Source organism: Phoca vitulina, unplaced genomic scaffold, assembly GCF_004348235.1.
Source record: "Phoca vitulina isolate PV1807 unplaced genomic scaffold, GSC_HSeal_1.0 scaffold22, whole genome shotgun sequence".
NCBI classification, from domain to species: Eukaryota; Metazoa; Chordata; class Mammalia; order Carnivora; family Phocidae; genus Phoca; species Phoca vitulina.
In genome coordinates, this window is record NW_022589725.1 from 45,836,364 (window position 1) to 45,854,530 (window position 18,167).

The 18,167-nt window shown below is 45.8% G+C and overlaps 1 protein-coding gene across 1 annotated transcript in view; it reads right to left on the reverse strand.

Moving 5' to 3' along the window:
- Positions 1-897: 897 nt before the first annotated feature.
- EDAR (ectodysplasin A receptor) overlaps positions 898-18,167 on the reverse strand; it is a 35,402-nt gene continuing 18,132 nt past the window's right edge. The window contains exons 6-11 of the mRNA XM_032420107.1: positions 17,790-17,915; positions 17,593-17,667; positions 17,224-17,296; positions 14,166-14,322; positions 13,041-13,101; positions 898-3,515 (exon numbers count right to left, since the gene is read on the reverse strand). Coding sequence (XP_032275998.1) covers positions 3,193-3,515; positions 13,041-13,101; positions 14,166-14,322; positions 17,224-17,296; positions 17,593-17,667; positions 17,790-17,915 — 815 coding nt within the window. The 3' untranslated portion in view covers positions 898-3,192. The remainder of the gene's footprint in view (positions 3,516-13,040; positions 13,102-14,165; positions 14,323-17,223; positions 17,297-17,592; positions 17,668-17,789; positions 17,916-18,167) is intronic.

Consider the following 18,167-nt stretch of genomic DNA (forward strand, 5'->3'; position numbering starts at 1 on the left):
TAGGCCTTCTGACCTCCAGAACTGTAAGACCATAAATTCTGTTGCTTTAAACCACTAGGTTTGTGGTGATTTGTTACTGCAGCCATAGGAAACAAACATACCTGTGGACATTTGCATTGTCTGCCCTAATATTTTACCTTTTGTGATTTGACTTTATTCTTCATAGAGTTAGGGTGGGGTCTATTTTCCTACCTTTGATTCTGGGTTGGCCATATGATTTGCTTTGGCCAAAAGAATGAGCTAGAAGTGATGATGTGCCAGTTCTGGGTGTAGGCCTGACGAAACTTTGTGTGTCTGCTCATTATTGCTCCTCTGTCATTGCCATGTTGGAGGCATGCCTAGCCTAGATGATGGTCTGAGGCCAAGGATGGGGGACAATGGAACAGAGCAACCCCAATGAGAGTATCCTAACAGACAGAGGCCCCAGATGAGCCATATCCAACTGAGCCCAACTCAGGTCAGCTGAGATCCTTACTGACCTCTGAACTGTAATAATATATTGTTGCTTTAAGCCACTGAATTTTGGGTATTTGGGGATTACACAGCAGTAGCTAAGTGATATAGTGACAGCAACTTGGAAAGCAAGGCTCCAGGTATTTTTTTATACAATCTCAGTGTAATGTTTGCTTCTGTCAAGCACATGGCCCAGGCCATAAAAATGTAGGCCATTCATTCATTTAGGCTGGTCACAATCTTGCAGTCTCACGGCAGTCTACATGGGCACAGAGTAATCAGAGGCTTCTCCACTCACCCACCTCCTCCCTCCCTCCACCCCCAGAAAGAACTCACATTGGAGCAGTCTGTAGATCTTTTTATTAGTTTATTGAAATTGTAAAATATAATAAGTTATATATACAAAATTAGACAAAACTATTGACATTTAAGACTTCACTGGCTAGGGCCCATAGCTCTTAGCTTCGGGTGCTCCCTAAATGTTTTTAAGTATAGCAAAATAATGACTGTCTCCGTACAAAATGGCAGGGTAGAAATCCCAGAGGGTCAGTGATAATCATTATGGTCTCATTGATTTGAATTCCATAATGTAGGCTAAAGTCCATCAAAATAAACTGTTCTTGGATTTGTTTCCAAATAAGTAAATGACAAAAGAATGTTTAGCTCCATAAGGACTAGCTCCCTAAAAGTTGAGAGTTGAGGGTCACTGAAACATGGTTGTGATGCTGGCTGGACCTCCGACCCCATGAAGTGAGGCAAAGCTCCGGGCCTGGGAACAGCCACCGCTGCTCCTTCACTGAAAATGTTGTTCTTGAGAAACTGCAGGCTGTCTCCCTGGAATGGCATGCTCATCAGATGTGACATTTGCAGCCAATTCAGGGGGAGACTCTCATCATCATTATCACAAAGCAGGAGAAAGGGGCACCGTAGGATTTCAAAGAGGAATTAAAAGGAGAATTAAATTTTGCCATGGAGTATTTAGCTTGCAGGATATACCAAATAGGTTCTGAAAAACAGCAGCAAACAGACACAGCAAATGATGATATTAAATATTCAGGACCTAATTATGATCCTATCACAGTATGTTCTACATTCATTGGTGGGAAATTGCTTGTTGGCTCTAAACATATGACTGATTTCCTCCCCCCAAAGCATTTGCTCAGTCATGTGACTTATAATTTTAAAAACATAGCTTTGTAAGTCAGAGACTGGTTTTAATTTAGTAATAACCCATAGTCAGATCTGTCATTAGGAAGCTCAGCAGTGAACTCTAAATTAACCCCCTGGTATGATCACTACCCTGGCTCCCACGCTCTTGGCAACTGCAGGTGTAGTAAGAGAATTTGCCAAGAACAATGCCAGTTTATTACTTTATCTCTAAACGTGTGTCAAACAACTGCAGTTACTCTGAATTTTTCTGCTTAGAAGCATGTCTCATTTAACTTGATGACTCACAGTGTTCACTTGGATGTGTACTTCAAAGGCCTGGCATTTCCTGCAGCCCTACTTTCCTATTGCCCACCTGAACTTTACTTACCCTGATTACAGAGCCACAGGCTAACCTCTCCTTTGCAGAAGAGAAACTGAAGCCTGGGAGGGAGAAGAAAATGGCCCACGTTGGCACAACTAGAACCAGGTCCCTGGATTCTAAGCCCAGGCCCTCCCTGTGCTGTGAGACCCCACGTTCCTTGACTGGTTCAGAAGCTCTCATGCCACAAGGCTCATCCACAAGTCTCGGATGCTCAAAACCTACAGTTATGCATGGCTGAACTCTTAGGAAGTCACCATTTCTCTTTATACATAGAGCGGACCACTCATTTCTGTTTGAAGCAAAAACAGACTGACCCATCATTTAAATGGATTGTGTTCTTGAGCATTGCTGCCCACAAAAGGGTCAAACCTGACTAAGGATGAGAGTGGAAAGCAATTCATGTGTAATACAAAACCACCAGGTGGCAGGCCTGGGATTCATGCAGTAGGTGAAACCGGCCGCTGACTAGACACAGGTCTACTCAACCAGACAAACACACATCTTCTATGTCAGGACAGAAGGCAGGCCATAGAGTTAACTCTTCCATTAGTGACTGAAAGGGCTGTAGGAATACAGATGGCTTCAAGAACAGGCAAAGGTATCCCAATGAAGCCACCCAGGATATCCATAGACAAGTACCGGCCCTGACACTACATGGAGTGGGACGTCTGCCTTTTGTAGCCATGTCACCAGGCTTTCAAGTTGCTTTCTTCATGGGGCTGCCTTCCTTCATCACCCATGGGGAGCCATCTCCTCCCTCAGAACTTCTATTACGTTGTCTTACCATCCCCTCACCCAGACTCTTTGATGTCCTCTAGCAAGGTGGTTTGTAAACACGTCTTCTCTCTCTCCCTAGGTTGTAAACTCCTTAAAGACAGGGACCAGATTCTTCACCTCTGTCATCCTCACGTTGTTTGGTTCATCTGAGCACCCAACAACATCCCTTGAATGAGTTCATGAATAAATATTCATCCTGCCTGATGAGGTACAGGTGGGGAGCTGGGAGTATCCCAGCTTTAATCTTTTATCTTTGATTAGATTGGAAGTTGGGCCTCATTTCCTCTTGTTCCTGGGAACAACCTAAGGCAAAGCCTGGTGACAGGAGAAAAAACCTCGATTCTTGGCAGTCTGTTGGCAGCACTCACAGCTCCAGAGCCCTTGTTAGATCCTTGGTGCCTCCCAGGGAGGACAGCCCACAGGCAGCCTCCTCAGGCTGTCATAGGTGGCTGGGAGGCAGGGGGCACAAGCCCGGCCCACTCCAGAATGTCCGCACACAAGGACTCCACGGCATCTAGCCGCTCGATCTGCACCAGTTTTGTGAGCAGCTCTGGGATGCTATAGCCTGCCGTGCTGATGCGGTCAAAGAGCTGCATGCCATCTGTCATGCCCCCAATCTCATCCCTCTTCAGTCCAAAGCTCTCGGCAAGGTGGCGCCATGTTTTCACAACGGCCTTCTCGGAGTTGTACGTGGAGCTGAGCATTCGGCTCGTCTTCTCAAGACAGTCAAATGGCAGCTCTGTGGGGCTGAGACCTGCAGAGACGAAGGGCCACGTCAGACACTGTGAATGGCAGGTAACAGAAGCTCAGCACCATTAAAAATTATTTTTAAAACCTTTTTTTTAATTGTAAAATAAAACACAGATGCAGAAAACCACACAAGATAAATGCATAGCTTGAGGTGAACTACACCCAGGACTTTGCCAGCCACGTGAGAAGCATAAGTACACTAACCCTAATAATAGCCCCTCTCCTCCTGGGAAAATAGCTGCCACACTGGCTGTTTTACCTCAAGACCACTGTCAGCAGTCACTGAAGTCTTGAGTATGGGCTACCCTTAGTTGGGTGACCGTGCTTCCCCTGGAACTGGGCTGAGGAGGGAGTCAAAGGAACAGTATCACATCCCTTTATGGGGATAGCAATCACCTTTATGAAAGGTGCTTTCAAAGACAGCCTGAAGTTGGTGCTATCTGAGCCAAGTCACTGCCACCTGATGGTTCTCAGCCTTCCCTGTACATTAGACTCACCTGGGAGCATTTGAAAAAAAAAAAATTGATGCATTTTCACTTTTGGATGATGGAGTAAATATGCTTTTCCCTATTCTTCCTGGTAAGTACAGCTAAAAACCCTGGATGCTATGTACAAAGCAAACATAAGGAGACCTGTGGAGAGAAAAGACAGACTGTAGGGATCTTGGGAGTTGAGCAATGATACGGTGCTGAGTTCCTTGGTTTCCTCCTGCCTCATTATCCCAGGCATGGAGCTGAAGAGTCCAGCAACCCAGAAACACCAATAACAAACAAAAATAGCCCCAACAGAGACCTGCTCTCTCTAGCTAAAGCACTAGGAAAAGAGAAGCTCAGCAAGAAGAAAACATTTAGACAACTGCTTTGTTACAGCCAAACACCACAGAGAAAACTCTGGCTCCGCCCCCACTAAGGCCAGCAAAGGCTGAATGGGAGCCTGATGTCCACCCTCAGTAGGCTGTAACACTGCACCAGTTGTCAGGGAAGGTCAAATTGAGAGCCTGCACTCCAGTGGTATCAGTGGAGAACAAAAAGAGAAACAGATTCCCACCCCACCCCCCTGCCAGCAACAAAAAGAAGCCCCTACTTGGGTGTCAATGAAGGGTGAATGGGAAGCTAGACATCTATCTCCACAGAGGTATCAGAGGAAACCAGCTACAACAGAAGGTTTAAATAAGATCCAGAGTCTCATAATATGACATAAACCTTCCAGTTTCAATAGAAACCCACTCAGCATACCAAGAACTAAGCAGATCTCAAATGTTCTTAATTTTATTTTTGAAAATATTTCCAAAAAGGGGAAAGAATGTGAGGCAAGTCAGCCAAATCCTCTGTTGATGGCTAGGAAGATCTCAAATGAATGAAAAAAGACAAGACCAAAGATAACAGATCTGATAAGTATTTTTATTTTTTTTTATTCTTTACTTTTATTTCTTTTTTTAAAAAGATTTTATTTATTTATTCATGAGAGACAGAGATAGAGAGAGAGAGAGGCAGAGGGAGAAGCAGGCTCCCAAGGAGCAGGGAGCCCGATGCAGGACTTGATCCCAGGACTCTGGGATCATGACCTGAGCCGAAGGCAGACACTTAACCATCTGAGCCACCCAGGTGCCCCTGATAAGTATTTTTAAAAAGCCATGATAAAAATGCTTCAACAAATAATTACACACATGCTTGAAACAAATGAAAAAATAGAAAGATTTCGCAAAAGATAGAAAATATAAAAAAGAACCAAGTGGCAATGTTAGAACTGCAGAAAGACAATAATTGAGATAAAAAGCTGAGTAGATATACTCAATGCAGAATATAGAGGAAAGAATTAGTTAACTGGATAATAGAATTGAAATTATTTATCTGAACAACAGATATAAAATAAACTGAAAAACAGAGTCCCAAGGACCTGTGAGGCTAAAACAAAAGATCTCACATTTGTGTCATGGAGGCCAGGAAAGGAGAGAGAGAGTATGGATGGAAAAGGAAATAATGGCTGAAAATTGCCCAAACTTGAAAGAGACATAAGCCTACAGATTTAAGAAGCTGAGAAAACTCCAAACAGAATACACCCAAAGAAATTCACATCAAAACACATCATAAATTCTTGAAAACTAAAGACAAGTCTTGAAAGCAGCAAGAGAAAATCAACACCTTACCTACCTCAGAAAAGCAATTAGAACAGCAGTGGATTTTTCGTCAGAAACCTGGAGACCAAAGGGACATGGCACAATATTTTCAACTACAGAAAGGAAATAATTGTCAACACAGTGTCCCACACCCAGTGAAAATACCCTTCGGGAATGAAGGGGAAATCAAGGCATTCTCAGGATGAAGGAAAACTAAGAATCTGTCACTAACAGAACTACCTTAAAAGAATGACTAAAAGAAGTCTCTAAACAGAAAGGAAAGGATAAAGAAGGAATCTTGGAACATCAGAAAAGAGCGTAGTAAGCAAAAATATTGGTAAACATCATAGCTTTCCTTCTCCTTTTAGGTTTTCTGAATTATGTTTGCTAGTTGAAGCAACTGATGTGGTTCTAAATATATGTAGAGGAAATATTTAAGACAACTATAAACAGAAAGGACATAAAGGGAAGTTTTTTATACTTCATTCAAACTAGTAAAAGGATGATCTCAGTGGACTATGATGAGCTGTATATATTTACTGAGAGAGAGGTTGAGAGATGAAGAAACTACTAAAATAGCTATGGAAAAAGCTATGTACTCAGAACACATAAAATACATCACTCAAAAAAAACATCAAAATGGATTTCTAAAATATGTTCAAGTGACCCAAAGGAAAGCAGGAAAAAGAAAACAGAGAAAATGAAAAACAGAGACAAAAAAGAATAAACAAAAAATAAAATAGCAATCTTAAATGCTAACATATCAATAGCTACATTAAATGTAAATGATTTAAGTATCAATTAAAAAACAGAGCTTGAAGGAATGGACTAAAAATGGCCCAATTATATGCTATCTACAAGAAGCTAATATCCAATATAATGATATAGGCAGGTTGAAAGTACAAGAATGGAAAAAGATATACCATGTAAACACTAATAAAAGGAAAGCAGAAGTGGCTATTACATCAGACAGAGTAGACTTCAGAATAAAGGAAATTGCCAGAGACTGAGGAACATTATATAATGATAAAAGGGTCAATCCACTGTGAAGACATAGCAATCCTAAATCTATATGCATCAAACAACAGAGCTCTAAAATATGTGAAGCAAAAACTGAAGAACTGAAAGGAGAAATAGACAAAGTCACAATTACAGTTGGAGACTTCAACAACTTTCCCTCAGTAACTGATAGAACAATTGGTAGGAAATCAGCAAGAATATAGAACTCAATATCACCATCAACCAACAAAATCCAATCAACATTTATAGAATACTCCACTCAACAATAACAGAATACACATTCTCTTCAAATGTAGGCCTTAAATCTCAACAAAAGAATGAGAAGAATTGAAACTGTATACAGAGTGTATTTGCCTACCACAATGGAATTAAACTATAAATCAAAAACAACGATAATAGGAAAATCTTCACACACTTGAAAACTAAACAACAGGGGCGCCTGGGTGGCTCAGTCGTTAAGCGTCTGCCTTTGGCTCAGGTCATGATCCCAGGGTCCTGTGATCGAGCCCCGCATCGGGCTCCCTGCTCAGTGGAAAGCCTGCTTCTCCCTCTCCCACTCCCCCTGCTTGTGTTCTCTCTCTCGCTGTGTCTCTCTCTGTCAGATAAATTTAAAAAATCTAAAAAAAACAAAAAAACAAAACAACTAAACAACACACTCTTTTTTGGCGGGGGCAGGGATTAAATTTGATTTATTACATTTATTTCTCCATGGAGTTAATGCATTTAAAGACATAGTTTACTTTTCAAATGGAGAGACATTGTTTTCAGAGACCTTTATTAGATTCCTGCCTGATCCCTTGACATTCCTTTAGAAGAAAATTGTATATGAGGGTGGAGGGAGAAAATATGTGTGGGTCCTCTTCTTTCTGGAAGGTTCCAGAACCAATGGCTGTTGGTGCTTCCCACGCAGGGAAGAGCGACCAGCAGTCACTTCCTGCTCTGTGTCCTGCCTCCTGCAATGAGGAAAGCCACTGGCACTGGGAATAACTCCATAGTGCTGGCCTTTCACTGCATTCTGGGGGCCCCACTATTCAGCAGGCCTCTGTCTTGCACCACTGTTAATGCATTTGGTATGGTATGAGGATTAAACAACACACTGCCAAATAATCCATGGGTCAAAGAAGAAATCTCAAAGGAAGTTTTAAAAATGAAGGAAAATAAAAATACAACATATCAAAGTTTGTAGGACACAGCTAAAGCAATACTGAGAGAGATATTTATATCACAAATACATACATTACAAAAGAAGGAAAATCTAAGCTCCCATCTCAAGCATCCAGGAAAAGATAGCAAAATAAAATCAAAATAACAGGAGGAAGGATAGAGTAAAGAGCAGTCATCAATAAAAGTGAAAAAGGAAAAACAATAGAGAGAAACATGAAAAGAGCTGGTTCTTTGAAAAGATCAATAAAATGGACAAATATAAGATTGATAAAGAAAAAATGAAGAAAGAAGACACAAAATACCAATATTAAGCAATGAAGAAGGGGATATCATTATAGACCCTGCAGACATTAAAAAAAAGGGGGGGGCACCTGGGTGGCTCAGTCAGTTAAGCACCTACCTTCGGCTCAGGTCATGATCCCAGAGTCCTGGGATCGAGCCCCACGTCAGGCTCCCTGCTCAGCGAGGAGCCTGCTTCTCCCTCTTCCTCTCCCTCTGCCCCTGCTCATGTACTCTCTCTCTCTCTCTCACTCACTCTCTCAAATAAATAAAGTCTTTAAAAATTTTTTTAAAAAAAGGAATCTACAAGCAACTCTACACACATAAATTTGACAGCTTAGATGAAATGGGACTAATCCTGAAAAAGCATGAATACAACTCACTCAATATGAAATAGATCTTTTGAATAGCCTTACGTGATTAAAGAAATGTAATTTGTAATTTAAAAAGCCCTCCCAAAAGAAATCTCCAGGCTACACAGTTTCATTGGGGAACTCTACCAAACATACAAAGAAGAATTAACACCAATTCTACATAATCTCTTCTGGAAAATAGAAAAGGAGGAAATACTCCCCAATTTATTCTGTGAAGCCAGTATTAGCCTGATGCCAAAACCAGACCAAGACAGTACAAAAAAGAGAAACTACACACCAATATCCCTCATTAATACAGATAAAAAAATCCTTAACAAAATATTAATAAATAGAATTCAACAATATATAAAATGAATTATATACCATGACAAATGGACTTCATTCCAAGGTTGTGAGACTGGTTCAATATTCAAAAATCAAGGTAATCTATCTACAAAACTAATGTAAATCATTTACAAAACCCCTAGAACCAACATTACACTTAATGGTGAAAAACATGCTTTCCCTTTAAGATCAGGAACAAGGCAAGGATGTCTGTTCTTACTACTCTTATTCAATATAATGCTGGAAGTTATAGCCAGTGCAATAAGGCAAGAAAAGGCATACAGATTGGGAAGGAAGAAATAAAAGTGTCCCCATCTGCAGATGTGATTATCCATGTAGAAAATTTCAAGGAATCTATAAGAAAACTCTTGAGACTTTGTGAGTTCAGCAAAGTCACAGGATACAAGATAAACATACAAAAATCAATTGTATTTCCATATACTAGCAATTAATATGTAGACACTGAAATTAAGATAAAATGTCACAATCATTCAAAAATAAATGAAGTTCTTAGATATAAATCTAGCAAAATATGTATAAGACTTATATTCTAAAACCTACATAATGCTGATGAGAAAAGTTGAAGAAAATCGAAATGAATGAAGAGACATACCATTTTCATGGATTAGAAAACTCAACATAGTAAAGATGTCAAATCTCCCCAAACTTTGGTACACAGGTTTGATGTAATTCCTACAAAAATCCCCAGCAAGATATCTTGTAGATATAGGGACAATTATTCTAAGATTTATATGGAAGGGCAAAGGAACTAACATTGGCTAGAACAATTTAGAACAAAAAGAAGAAAGTGGGAGCAAACAGTCTTTCTGATTTCAGGACTTGTTGTATGCTATGTGGTACTGGCAGAAAAGCTGACACAAAGATCAGTGCAACAGAGCAGAGAACCCAAAAAACAGACCCATACAAATATGCCCAAGCTGAGTTTTGACAAAGGTGCAAAAGCAATTCAATGGACAAAAGATAGCTTTTCCCAACAAATGGTGCTGGGACTACTGGACATCTTATAGGTAAAAAACCCAAAAAAACAAAAAACCAAAAAAACCCCCCAAAAACCACCAACAACAAAAACCCTCAACTGAAGTCTCACATCTTTTATAAAAATTAACTCCAACTGATCATGGACTCAAATGCAAAACAAAATGATAAAACTTTTTAGAAAACAGTCACAGGAGAAAATCTTTGTGTTCTAGGGCTAGGCAAAGAGATCTTAGCCTTGATACCAAAAACAAAATCTATAAAAGTAAAACGATAAATTTGACTCATCAAAATTTCACCTCTCTGTGAAAGACCCTATTAAGAGAATGGAAAGACAACCTACACAGTGGAGAAAATATTTACAAACCACATACCCATCAAAGGACTCGTATTCAAAACTCAACAGCAAAACCCCCCACAATCCAGTTGGAAAATGGGCAAAAGACAGAGAAACATTTTACTGAAGAGGACATACAGATGGCAATGAGCTCATGAAAAGAGGGCACATACTGCATGGAGCATTGGGTGTTATAGGCAAACAATGAATCATGGAACACTACATCAAAAAGTAATGATGTATGGTGATTAACATAACATAATAAAAAAAAAGATGCTACATTAGGGAAATGCGAATTAAAACCACCATGAGATATGAAAACATAACTATCAGAGTGACTAAAATAAAAAACAGCAACACTAGCAAATGCTGGCGAGGAAGTAGAGAAACAAGACCACTCACACATTGCCGGCGGGGATGGACATGGTACAGGCACTTTGGGAAACAGTTTGGCAGGTTTTTTTTTTTTTTTTTTTAAAGATTTATTTATTTCTTTTAGAGAGAGAGAGAGAGCACGAGTGGGAGAGGCAGAGGGAGAGGGAGAGAGAATCCCAAGCAGACTCTGTGCTGTGCCAAGCTCGGAGCCCAGTGCAGGGCTTGACCCCATGACCCTGAGATCACGACCTGAGCCAAAAACAAGAGTCGGACGCTCAACCAACTGGGCCACCCAGGTGCCCCGGCAGTTTTTTAAAACACTAAACATGCAACTACCATACAACCCAACAACTGTACTCCTGGGCATTTATCCCAGAGAAATTATGACTTATGTTCACATAAAACCTTTTCATGGCTCTTTATAGTGGCTTTATTCATAAATAGCCCCTGGAAACAACCAAGATGTTCTTAAATGGATGAATGCTCGGACGAGTTGTGATTCGTCCACAATGTGGGCAGGTACTCAGGGGTATGAGGAAAAATCTACAATACACACAACAACTTGCATGAATCTCTGGAGAATTATATGGAGGAAAAGGGCCTTTGGCAAAAGGTTACACGGTACATGAGTCCACTTAATGTCCACGAAATGACATTTCGTGGACATTAAGAATGATTGTAGAAATGAAGAACGATTAGTGGTTGCCAGAGACTAAGGAGAATGTAGAAATGTAGAAGATTACTCGGTCATTAGGTGGCCTTGCCCTTTCCTTGTGTCCTGGTCCCCCTCCTCAAAGATGCTTCCCGAGCAAGCAGAGTCAGGCTGTCTCACAGCTACCCGCTGGGTACGGGCAGCAGGACTAGGAATAAAAGCATTTCAACCTGTAGATCTTCTGGCATTTATCCCAGAGTGGCTCTTTATAGTGGCTTCATTTGTAGCCACTGTAGAAATGAAGAACGATTAGTGGTTGCCAGAGACTAAGGAGAGGTGGGGGTGGGGAAGTGGGTGAGGCTATAAAAGGGTATACAGAGGGATCCTTGTGGTGAAGGAAATGGGCTCTGTCTTCAGGTATTAATGTCCTGATTGTGACTTTCAGATTGATTCAGCAAGATGGTCTCATTGGGGGACACTGAGTAAAGGGTCCACAGGAACTCTCTGTATAGTGTCCTACCACTGCATGTGAATCTGCAGTGATCTCAGAATTACAAGGTTGATTAAAAACAGACAAAAGAAATTGATGCCAGAGACACCCCAGCCAAATTACATCAGGATCTTGGGGCCTTTGAGGGGGTGGCTGGGCAGAAGGGAGACAGTGGAAAACTCTGGGTGAGTATATACTATTCCCCCAGGGCTGGGCACTGCTGGTCTGAGGTTCTCCGCCTTGGAGATGTGACTGTCCCCAAGGGTTGATAAGCACACTAAGCACCCCAGGCTGTGAGAGGGTGACCAAGCACATGGGGCTCACACTCTTCACCCTCCCAGTCTCACTGGAGAAGCTCCTCTTTCCTCTGGGGTTCCTGAAATTAATTTGAAAACCACTGTCCCAGGAGTATGGGCTCTAAAAGCCAAGACATATTTTGGAACAGAGAAGAGCTTTCCAGGGTGATGGAATGCAAATCTCAGACCATCTTCCACGGGGCAGCCATGCCAGGCTTATCAGACATGGGGCATGTGTACTTATGGAGAGATGCTGCATTTCAACAGGCAGCCAGGTCGAGTTCTTGGCCCCTGGAAGTTATTTCTGGCCAAAGGAGCACTCAGCCAGCAAGCCTGCCCCGGGCTCGGTGTGCTGGGCTCCACCTCTGAGGAGAAATGAGAGGCCCCCGGGCTCCACAACTGCTGCCTGGGGCAGACCCAGAAGTCCAAGGAGGGACGCCAGTGAGACCAGGGCCGAGTGGCCCAATTAGCTGGGGAACATTCCCTAACCTCAGTGATGAGGGGTTTTGTCCCCTGGGTGGATACAAAGGTAATTTAGAGCCTAGATTTGGAAGAAATGGGGACTGTGGATTCTGGTTTCAGGTTGAAATGCTTTTATTCCTAGTCCTGCTGCCCGTACCCAGAGGGTAGTTGTGAGACAGCCTGACTCTGCTTGCTCGGGAAGCATCTTTGAGGAGGGGGACCAGGACACAAGGAAAGGGCAAGGCCACCTAATGACCGGGTAAGTGACTGAAAACGCCAGTGCGGAGACAGCATCTGGGGGACACTGGGCGACACTGGCTCCTTCCACTACTGTTCTCTACTGACTCCACGGTCCCCCAGGGAGGCCCTGCCCCGGGGCTGGCTGGGTGTCATCTCCTTGTCCTGTGAGGGAAAGGGCCTTGGGGAGTGCCAGGGAAAGGGCCTTAAATAGTTTGGCGCCAGATTCCACGTCTCTCCACACCTGAGGGGTTCGCCAGCCGCTGGGATGAGGAACATGACCAGCTGGGTGGGTGGCCTTTCTCGGCCCCCACGGGGCCTCGGGACTCCTGCCAGAGCCACCTCCTCCATGTTGACGGTTGGGGAAATCTGGGATACGTGTCCCCAAACAGCGTGTCCATGCTTACCTTCAACGACTCCACACACATTGGCATACACATCCAATATCTTTTTCCTTCGGCTTTGAATCTATGGGAAAAGTGAAGAGAATGTTAATTTTCAGAACAAGAGGAAGTGGTAGCCCACAAAAACACAAGTTCTCCATCCCAGCGTCGGCAGCTACTCTCCCCTGACTGACGCCCTCACGTGACCATCTCATCAGGAAATTCGACCCCTTCAGTGTGTACAGAGGTGGGGCTACTCTTCGGCTCCATTGGACATTCAGGCTCACAAGACACCTGGCATCGGTCCGTGTGGGAGGGTGAGTGGCAGGGATCCGAGCTGGCCAGAGGGCGCCTGGGATGCTGTGGCTGTGTCGGCAGCCATCCACAGACTCTTCTCCCAGAGCACACATGAGGCCCATGCGGGATCCTGGCTGAAAGGTACCATGCCCCACGGGAGCCAATACCCCTCAGAACAACTGCATGGGCTTCCAGGGTCCCTGCAAGTGATGGGTACCATCACAGATGTCCCTGAACTCAGGGCAGCCCAGAGCCTGTCATCCCTGTCCAGACCTAAGCCAGATCCGGCTTCCCAAGCGGGGATGTTTTCCTCATTAGCAATGTTACCTAGCAACACGCTGACCTACGCTTGGGTCAGGCTGCCAGTGAACCATGCGCTACGTGCTCAGGCAGCCTGAGCAGCGCTGTGCTCTTTTGCCCGCGCATCCTGCCCTGCCACGGCACGTTCCCAGCTGGCCTGCTTTGGGTGACAAGCCCTCTGGGCAATTTTACATGCAAAACTGGGGCATATTGTGTATGTGTGTGTGTACACTATGGGTGTGTGTATGTATGTGTGAGTGTGTACACTGTGTGTGTGTGTGTATATATATTTTTTGGTCTGCTTGGACACATGCCAATATATTTACAAAGGTTTTTTTGTCTTACGGTATTCCAAGCAATTTTAACTTTTCTCTTGGCTTACTATCTTTCATTTTCTTCTATAAAGCTAGATAATACAGAGATAAGTTTCCTATTTTTTTGCTATCTTGTGTTAAGCCTGCCCCTCTATCTAGGGTCCCGTGGTGGTCCCGCCTCCCGTCTCCGCCTCCCGGGGCTCCAACAAACGTGCGAGGAGCAGCGCCAGGGCCTCACCCCGGCTGACTTGGTGGCCGCCGACTTCTCCCGGGCCAGGTGAACCAGCGACAAGAGGCACAGCTCTGGGGAGCCCTGCTTGTCGGTGGCAGGCTCCTCGTCACTGTCCATGCTCCGGCTCAGCAGCTGCTCGTTCTCCGATGATGCGTCGTTCTCGCTGTGGGAACAGGAGGGTGTTTGTTAGCAGTGGCCCTGACACATTTTCCCAGTGGGAAGATGATTGATGGATCGATCGATGGGAATGCAGGGACTTGTTCCCCAAGCTTTTACTGAGCAGCTCCTGGGCATGAGGTGAGAGAGACATGCCGCACTTGCTACTCCTCCCAATGAGTGACCCGGATGCAGGGGGGCCTGCAGGTGTCCCGTGAGAGGACTCACAAGGTGTCTCTCGAGCCCCACGTGGCTGGGGTTCATCAGGGAGGGGGACAACATCTGCTCGTCTGTTCCCCTGACCCGGCTCAGTTAAGCTTTCTTGAATATGTCCCAGCTTCCTATTTTTTTTTTTTAAGATTCTATTTATTTATTTGACAGAGACACAGCGAGAGAGGGAACACAAGCAGGGGGAGTGGGAGAGGGAGAAGCAGGCTTCCCGCTGAGCCAAGAGCCCGATGCAGGGCTCGATCCCACCAGGACCCTGGGACCATGACCTGATCCGAAGGCGGACCTGATCCTTAACGATTGAGCCACCCAGGCGCCCCTCAGCTTCTTATTTTTAATGCAGGCCAGCTCCAAGTTCAGCCTTGTTCTAAATGCAAACAGGTTTATGTGGCCGGCACTGAATCTGTGCAAGTTCTCTGGAACAACCCCAAACAGAGCTGAATGAGCCTGCCTGGGGAGCCCCCGTCTTGACTAGGGGGTGACCTGGCTGAAATGTGTGCATTGTAGGTGGGGTCACAGCAAGCTGCAAGAGGGGCTTCAGGAGCTCCCCCTGGAAGCCAGGTGGGCCCACATTCCACCACTGCTCACCGTCCACAGCCCTAGGCACATGTGGGTTGGAGCTTAAACTCTCAATCATTCCAAATAGCTGAAAAACAACATTCTTTTTTTAGGCATCCTGTTCGCTTCCTGTGGTCTGGCTGACGACTTACAAAGAATTATTCTTTTCTAGCCACTGGGTTACAGTAATGAAGCCCACACTCAAACGCAACCCTAGAGGCCAGATGAAGGTGAGGCCCAGTAGGTTCAGGGCCTTGCTCGGAGTTGGCTGGCCTGCCGCTGTCTCCCCCCACCCCCAGCAGACTAGGAACAAAAGCACGGTTGTCCCCAGAGACCACTGATGGCCCCAGGTCCTTTTCCTAAGGCCTAGGAGCAGACAGAGGGGACAGGAGCTCTGTGCCTTGTCTTTTATAGCACGATTGTCCGGTTTTCTTTTTTTTCTTTTTTTTTTTTTAATTTTATTTATTTATTTGACAGAGAGAGACACAGCGAGAGAGGGAACACAAGCACGGGGAGTGGGAGAGGGAGAAGCAGGCTTCCCGCGGAGCAGGGAGCCCGATGCGGGGCTCGATCCCGGGACCCTGGGATCATGACCTGAGCCGAAGGCAGACGCTTAACAACTGAGCCACCCAGGCGCCCCCTGGTTTTCATTTTTATTTGATATTTGCATATGAAACAAGTATTATTTTTAAGTCATAGGACACATCCCTGCCCTTTGAGTACCCCTATCCCCTACTTTTGAGAAAGAGCAAAGCCTGGAGGAACAGAAGGCTGCCACAAGACAGGGCTGCACAGACGGGAGGGTGGAGGAGAAACTCGTCCGCAGGGAGGCACACTGCAGGGCCAGCCCCCGCAGCCCGGCCCAGCCCGGGGCTCTGACATGGGGGGTCAGCGGGAACAGAGGCACTCACAGGAAATGACCGCCACCTAAGGGACTGCCCAGGGGGACCCCCACTCTTTCTTTTCTTTCCCAGCATGTACAGATTTCATGATTTAAGTCTGCTTCCTGCCCTTGCAACAGGGGTCTTGAGAGATGCTGGAGTTTTCTAAATGAGGTAACACCTTTGGAAGTGCTTGATTAATGCCAAAGCTCTACACAAACGTCTGGAGTCATGATCATTCCTACAAATGAAAGGCTTTGCAAGAGTTCACCCACCTTGGGAAGGTTGCAGGCCAGGAGACAGTGCCCCTCTGCCCTTCCTATAATTAGTTTGGGGCCCCCCATGGCCTCTGTGTCCCACCTATGACGTGGGCACAATGGGGTCCTGGAATGGCCAACGGGGTAGAGGCCAGACAGGGGACTGACACCATGGGGTGGATTTGTGGAACCTAAGCAGGACCAGTCCAATGACCGTGTGAGGGGGCAAAGGAAAAGTTTACTTCCGTCTGCCCTAGATATTAAAGCCAGGGCTGATTCTACATCCTAATGTGTGCTAAATATGGTAAAAATCTCACATGTCAAAATTCTTCTTTAAGAAGTCTTACTTCACAAGTGTTAGTGGTTGGTCTGGAGCCTGCACAATGCGGGCTGTGGGGCCAGACGCCTGTTACTCCTGGATGTGTCACCTCAGGCACGTGACAGCTTCCAAACCTCGGCTTTCCACGATCAGGGGTAATATTAGCACCTTGTGCGTGGGGCACTCACAGACCTAGCACCGAATGTTCCTTAGCCATCATCATCACCAGCGCTGTCCAGCGTTTCGGGAAACCAGTTCTGGTTTTAGCGCTAGTGACACCAGTGTTGCTGTTGGCCATGGGTTGCTGCTGAAGAAGAAGGGGACACTCACAAGCCTCGGGTCTGCGCACAGAAGGTGCATGTTGAAGAGGAAGGCGGGGGGCGGGGGCGGGCAGCTGGCCCTGGAGCAAGGTGTTAACCACCTGCCCCTCACACTGCCTGGCCCCTGCTGCAGGTCAGAGGTGAGGCTGAGGCCTGGTACTCTCCTGCCTTGCTTGTCCCGGGGTTCTGCTCCCTCTGGAGCCTCCAGGCCAGTGGCCAGGCTTCTCGGGATGCTCCCCATCTGGCACTCCCCTTTCTGCTCAGGACCCCAAGAGGACCCCTGACCTCACCTGGGGCTGGGGGCTGCTCCACCCCACGACGAGTGGCTGCTTTGGCTTGACTTACCTCTTGGCAGTCTTTGCTGGAGCTGTGGTCAGCTTCTCGAATTCGTCCTTCTCAGAGAAAATCACCACACTGTCTGCAGGTAAATGGGAAGAATGAGGGTGAGGGGAAGGGAGCTGTAGTCAGTCCCTGGTTCTGAACTCATCCTTCCCTGCTTCCCTTCACTTCCTCTTTAGCAGGCTTGCCCGGTGACTAAGCCACACCACGCTTAGGGCGTGATGTGGGGGCCCCGACACCTCTTCCTGCAGCCCTGTTCTAGGGGGCATGAGAGCACCAGCAGTTGGGAGGCCAAGCTTCCGGGTGCTGGCGAGCGGAGCACACGACCTCCACCCTGGGATGGACACCCGTGCTGTGGGGGTTCGGTTTGCAGACCTTGGGCCTCTTTCTTCTCCTCTTCCTTGCTCACTTGGGCTTCCACGCTCTTCACTGGGTGGCTGGTACAGCAGGCTGGTTGGAGAAAGGGAAGGGTGTGAGGAGCCTGACTCACAGACTGGGTAAGCTGACAGAATGGAACTGTGGGAGAGCAAGCGTTTGTGGGGAGGGAGTGGGGGGCATTGGGGAGCAGTCACCTGGAGCAGAAGGCTTTGTCTTCATGATGTAGAACATGATGATGAGGACAATGGCTATGGCCATGATGAAGATGGTGGACATGGCAATGATCAGGGCTGTGGCCAGGTGCCCTTGGCCTGAGAGCTCTGCTGGAGGCAGGGAGAGAGGGCAGCACGGGGCTCAGGACTCCCTACAGGTGCCCCTGAGCCCCGCAGAATCCACCCTCTGAGAAGACCGCAGTGCCTGTGGCAGGGGACACTTCCAGGGGACCCTCAGAATCCCAAACTACAGGTTTGCCTTGACCATCATGGCTGGCCTTAACTGAGGCTGATCCAGACTTATCTGGAACACCATGCTTCAGGTTTGCTCAGTTGTTCCTGAGGTGCTTGCTCTTGGTA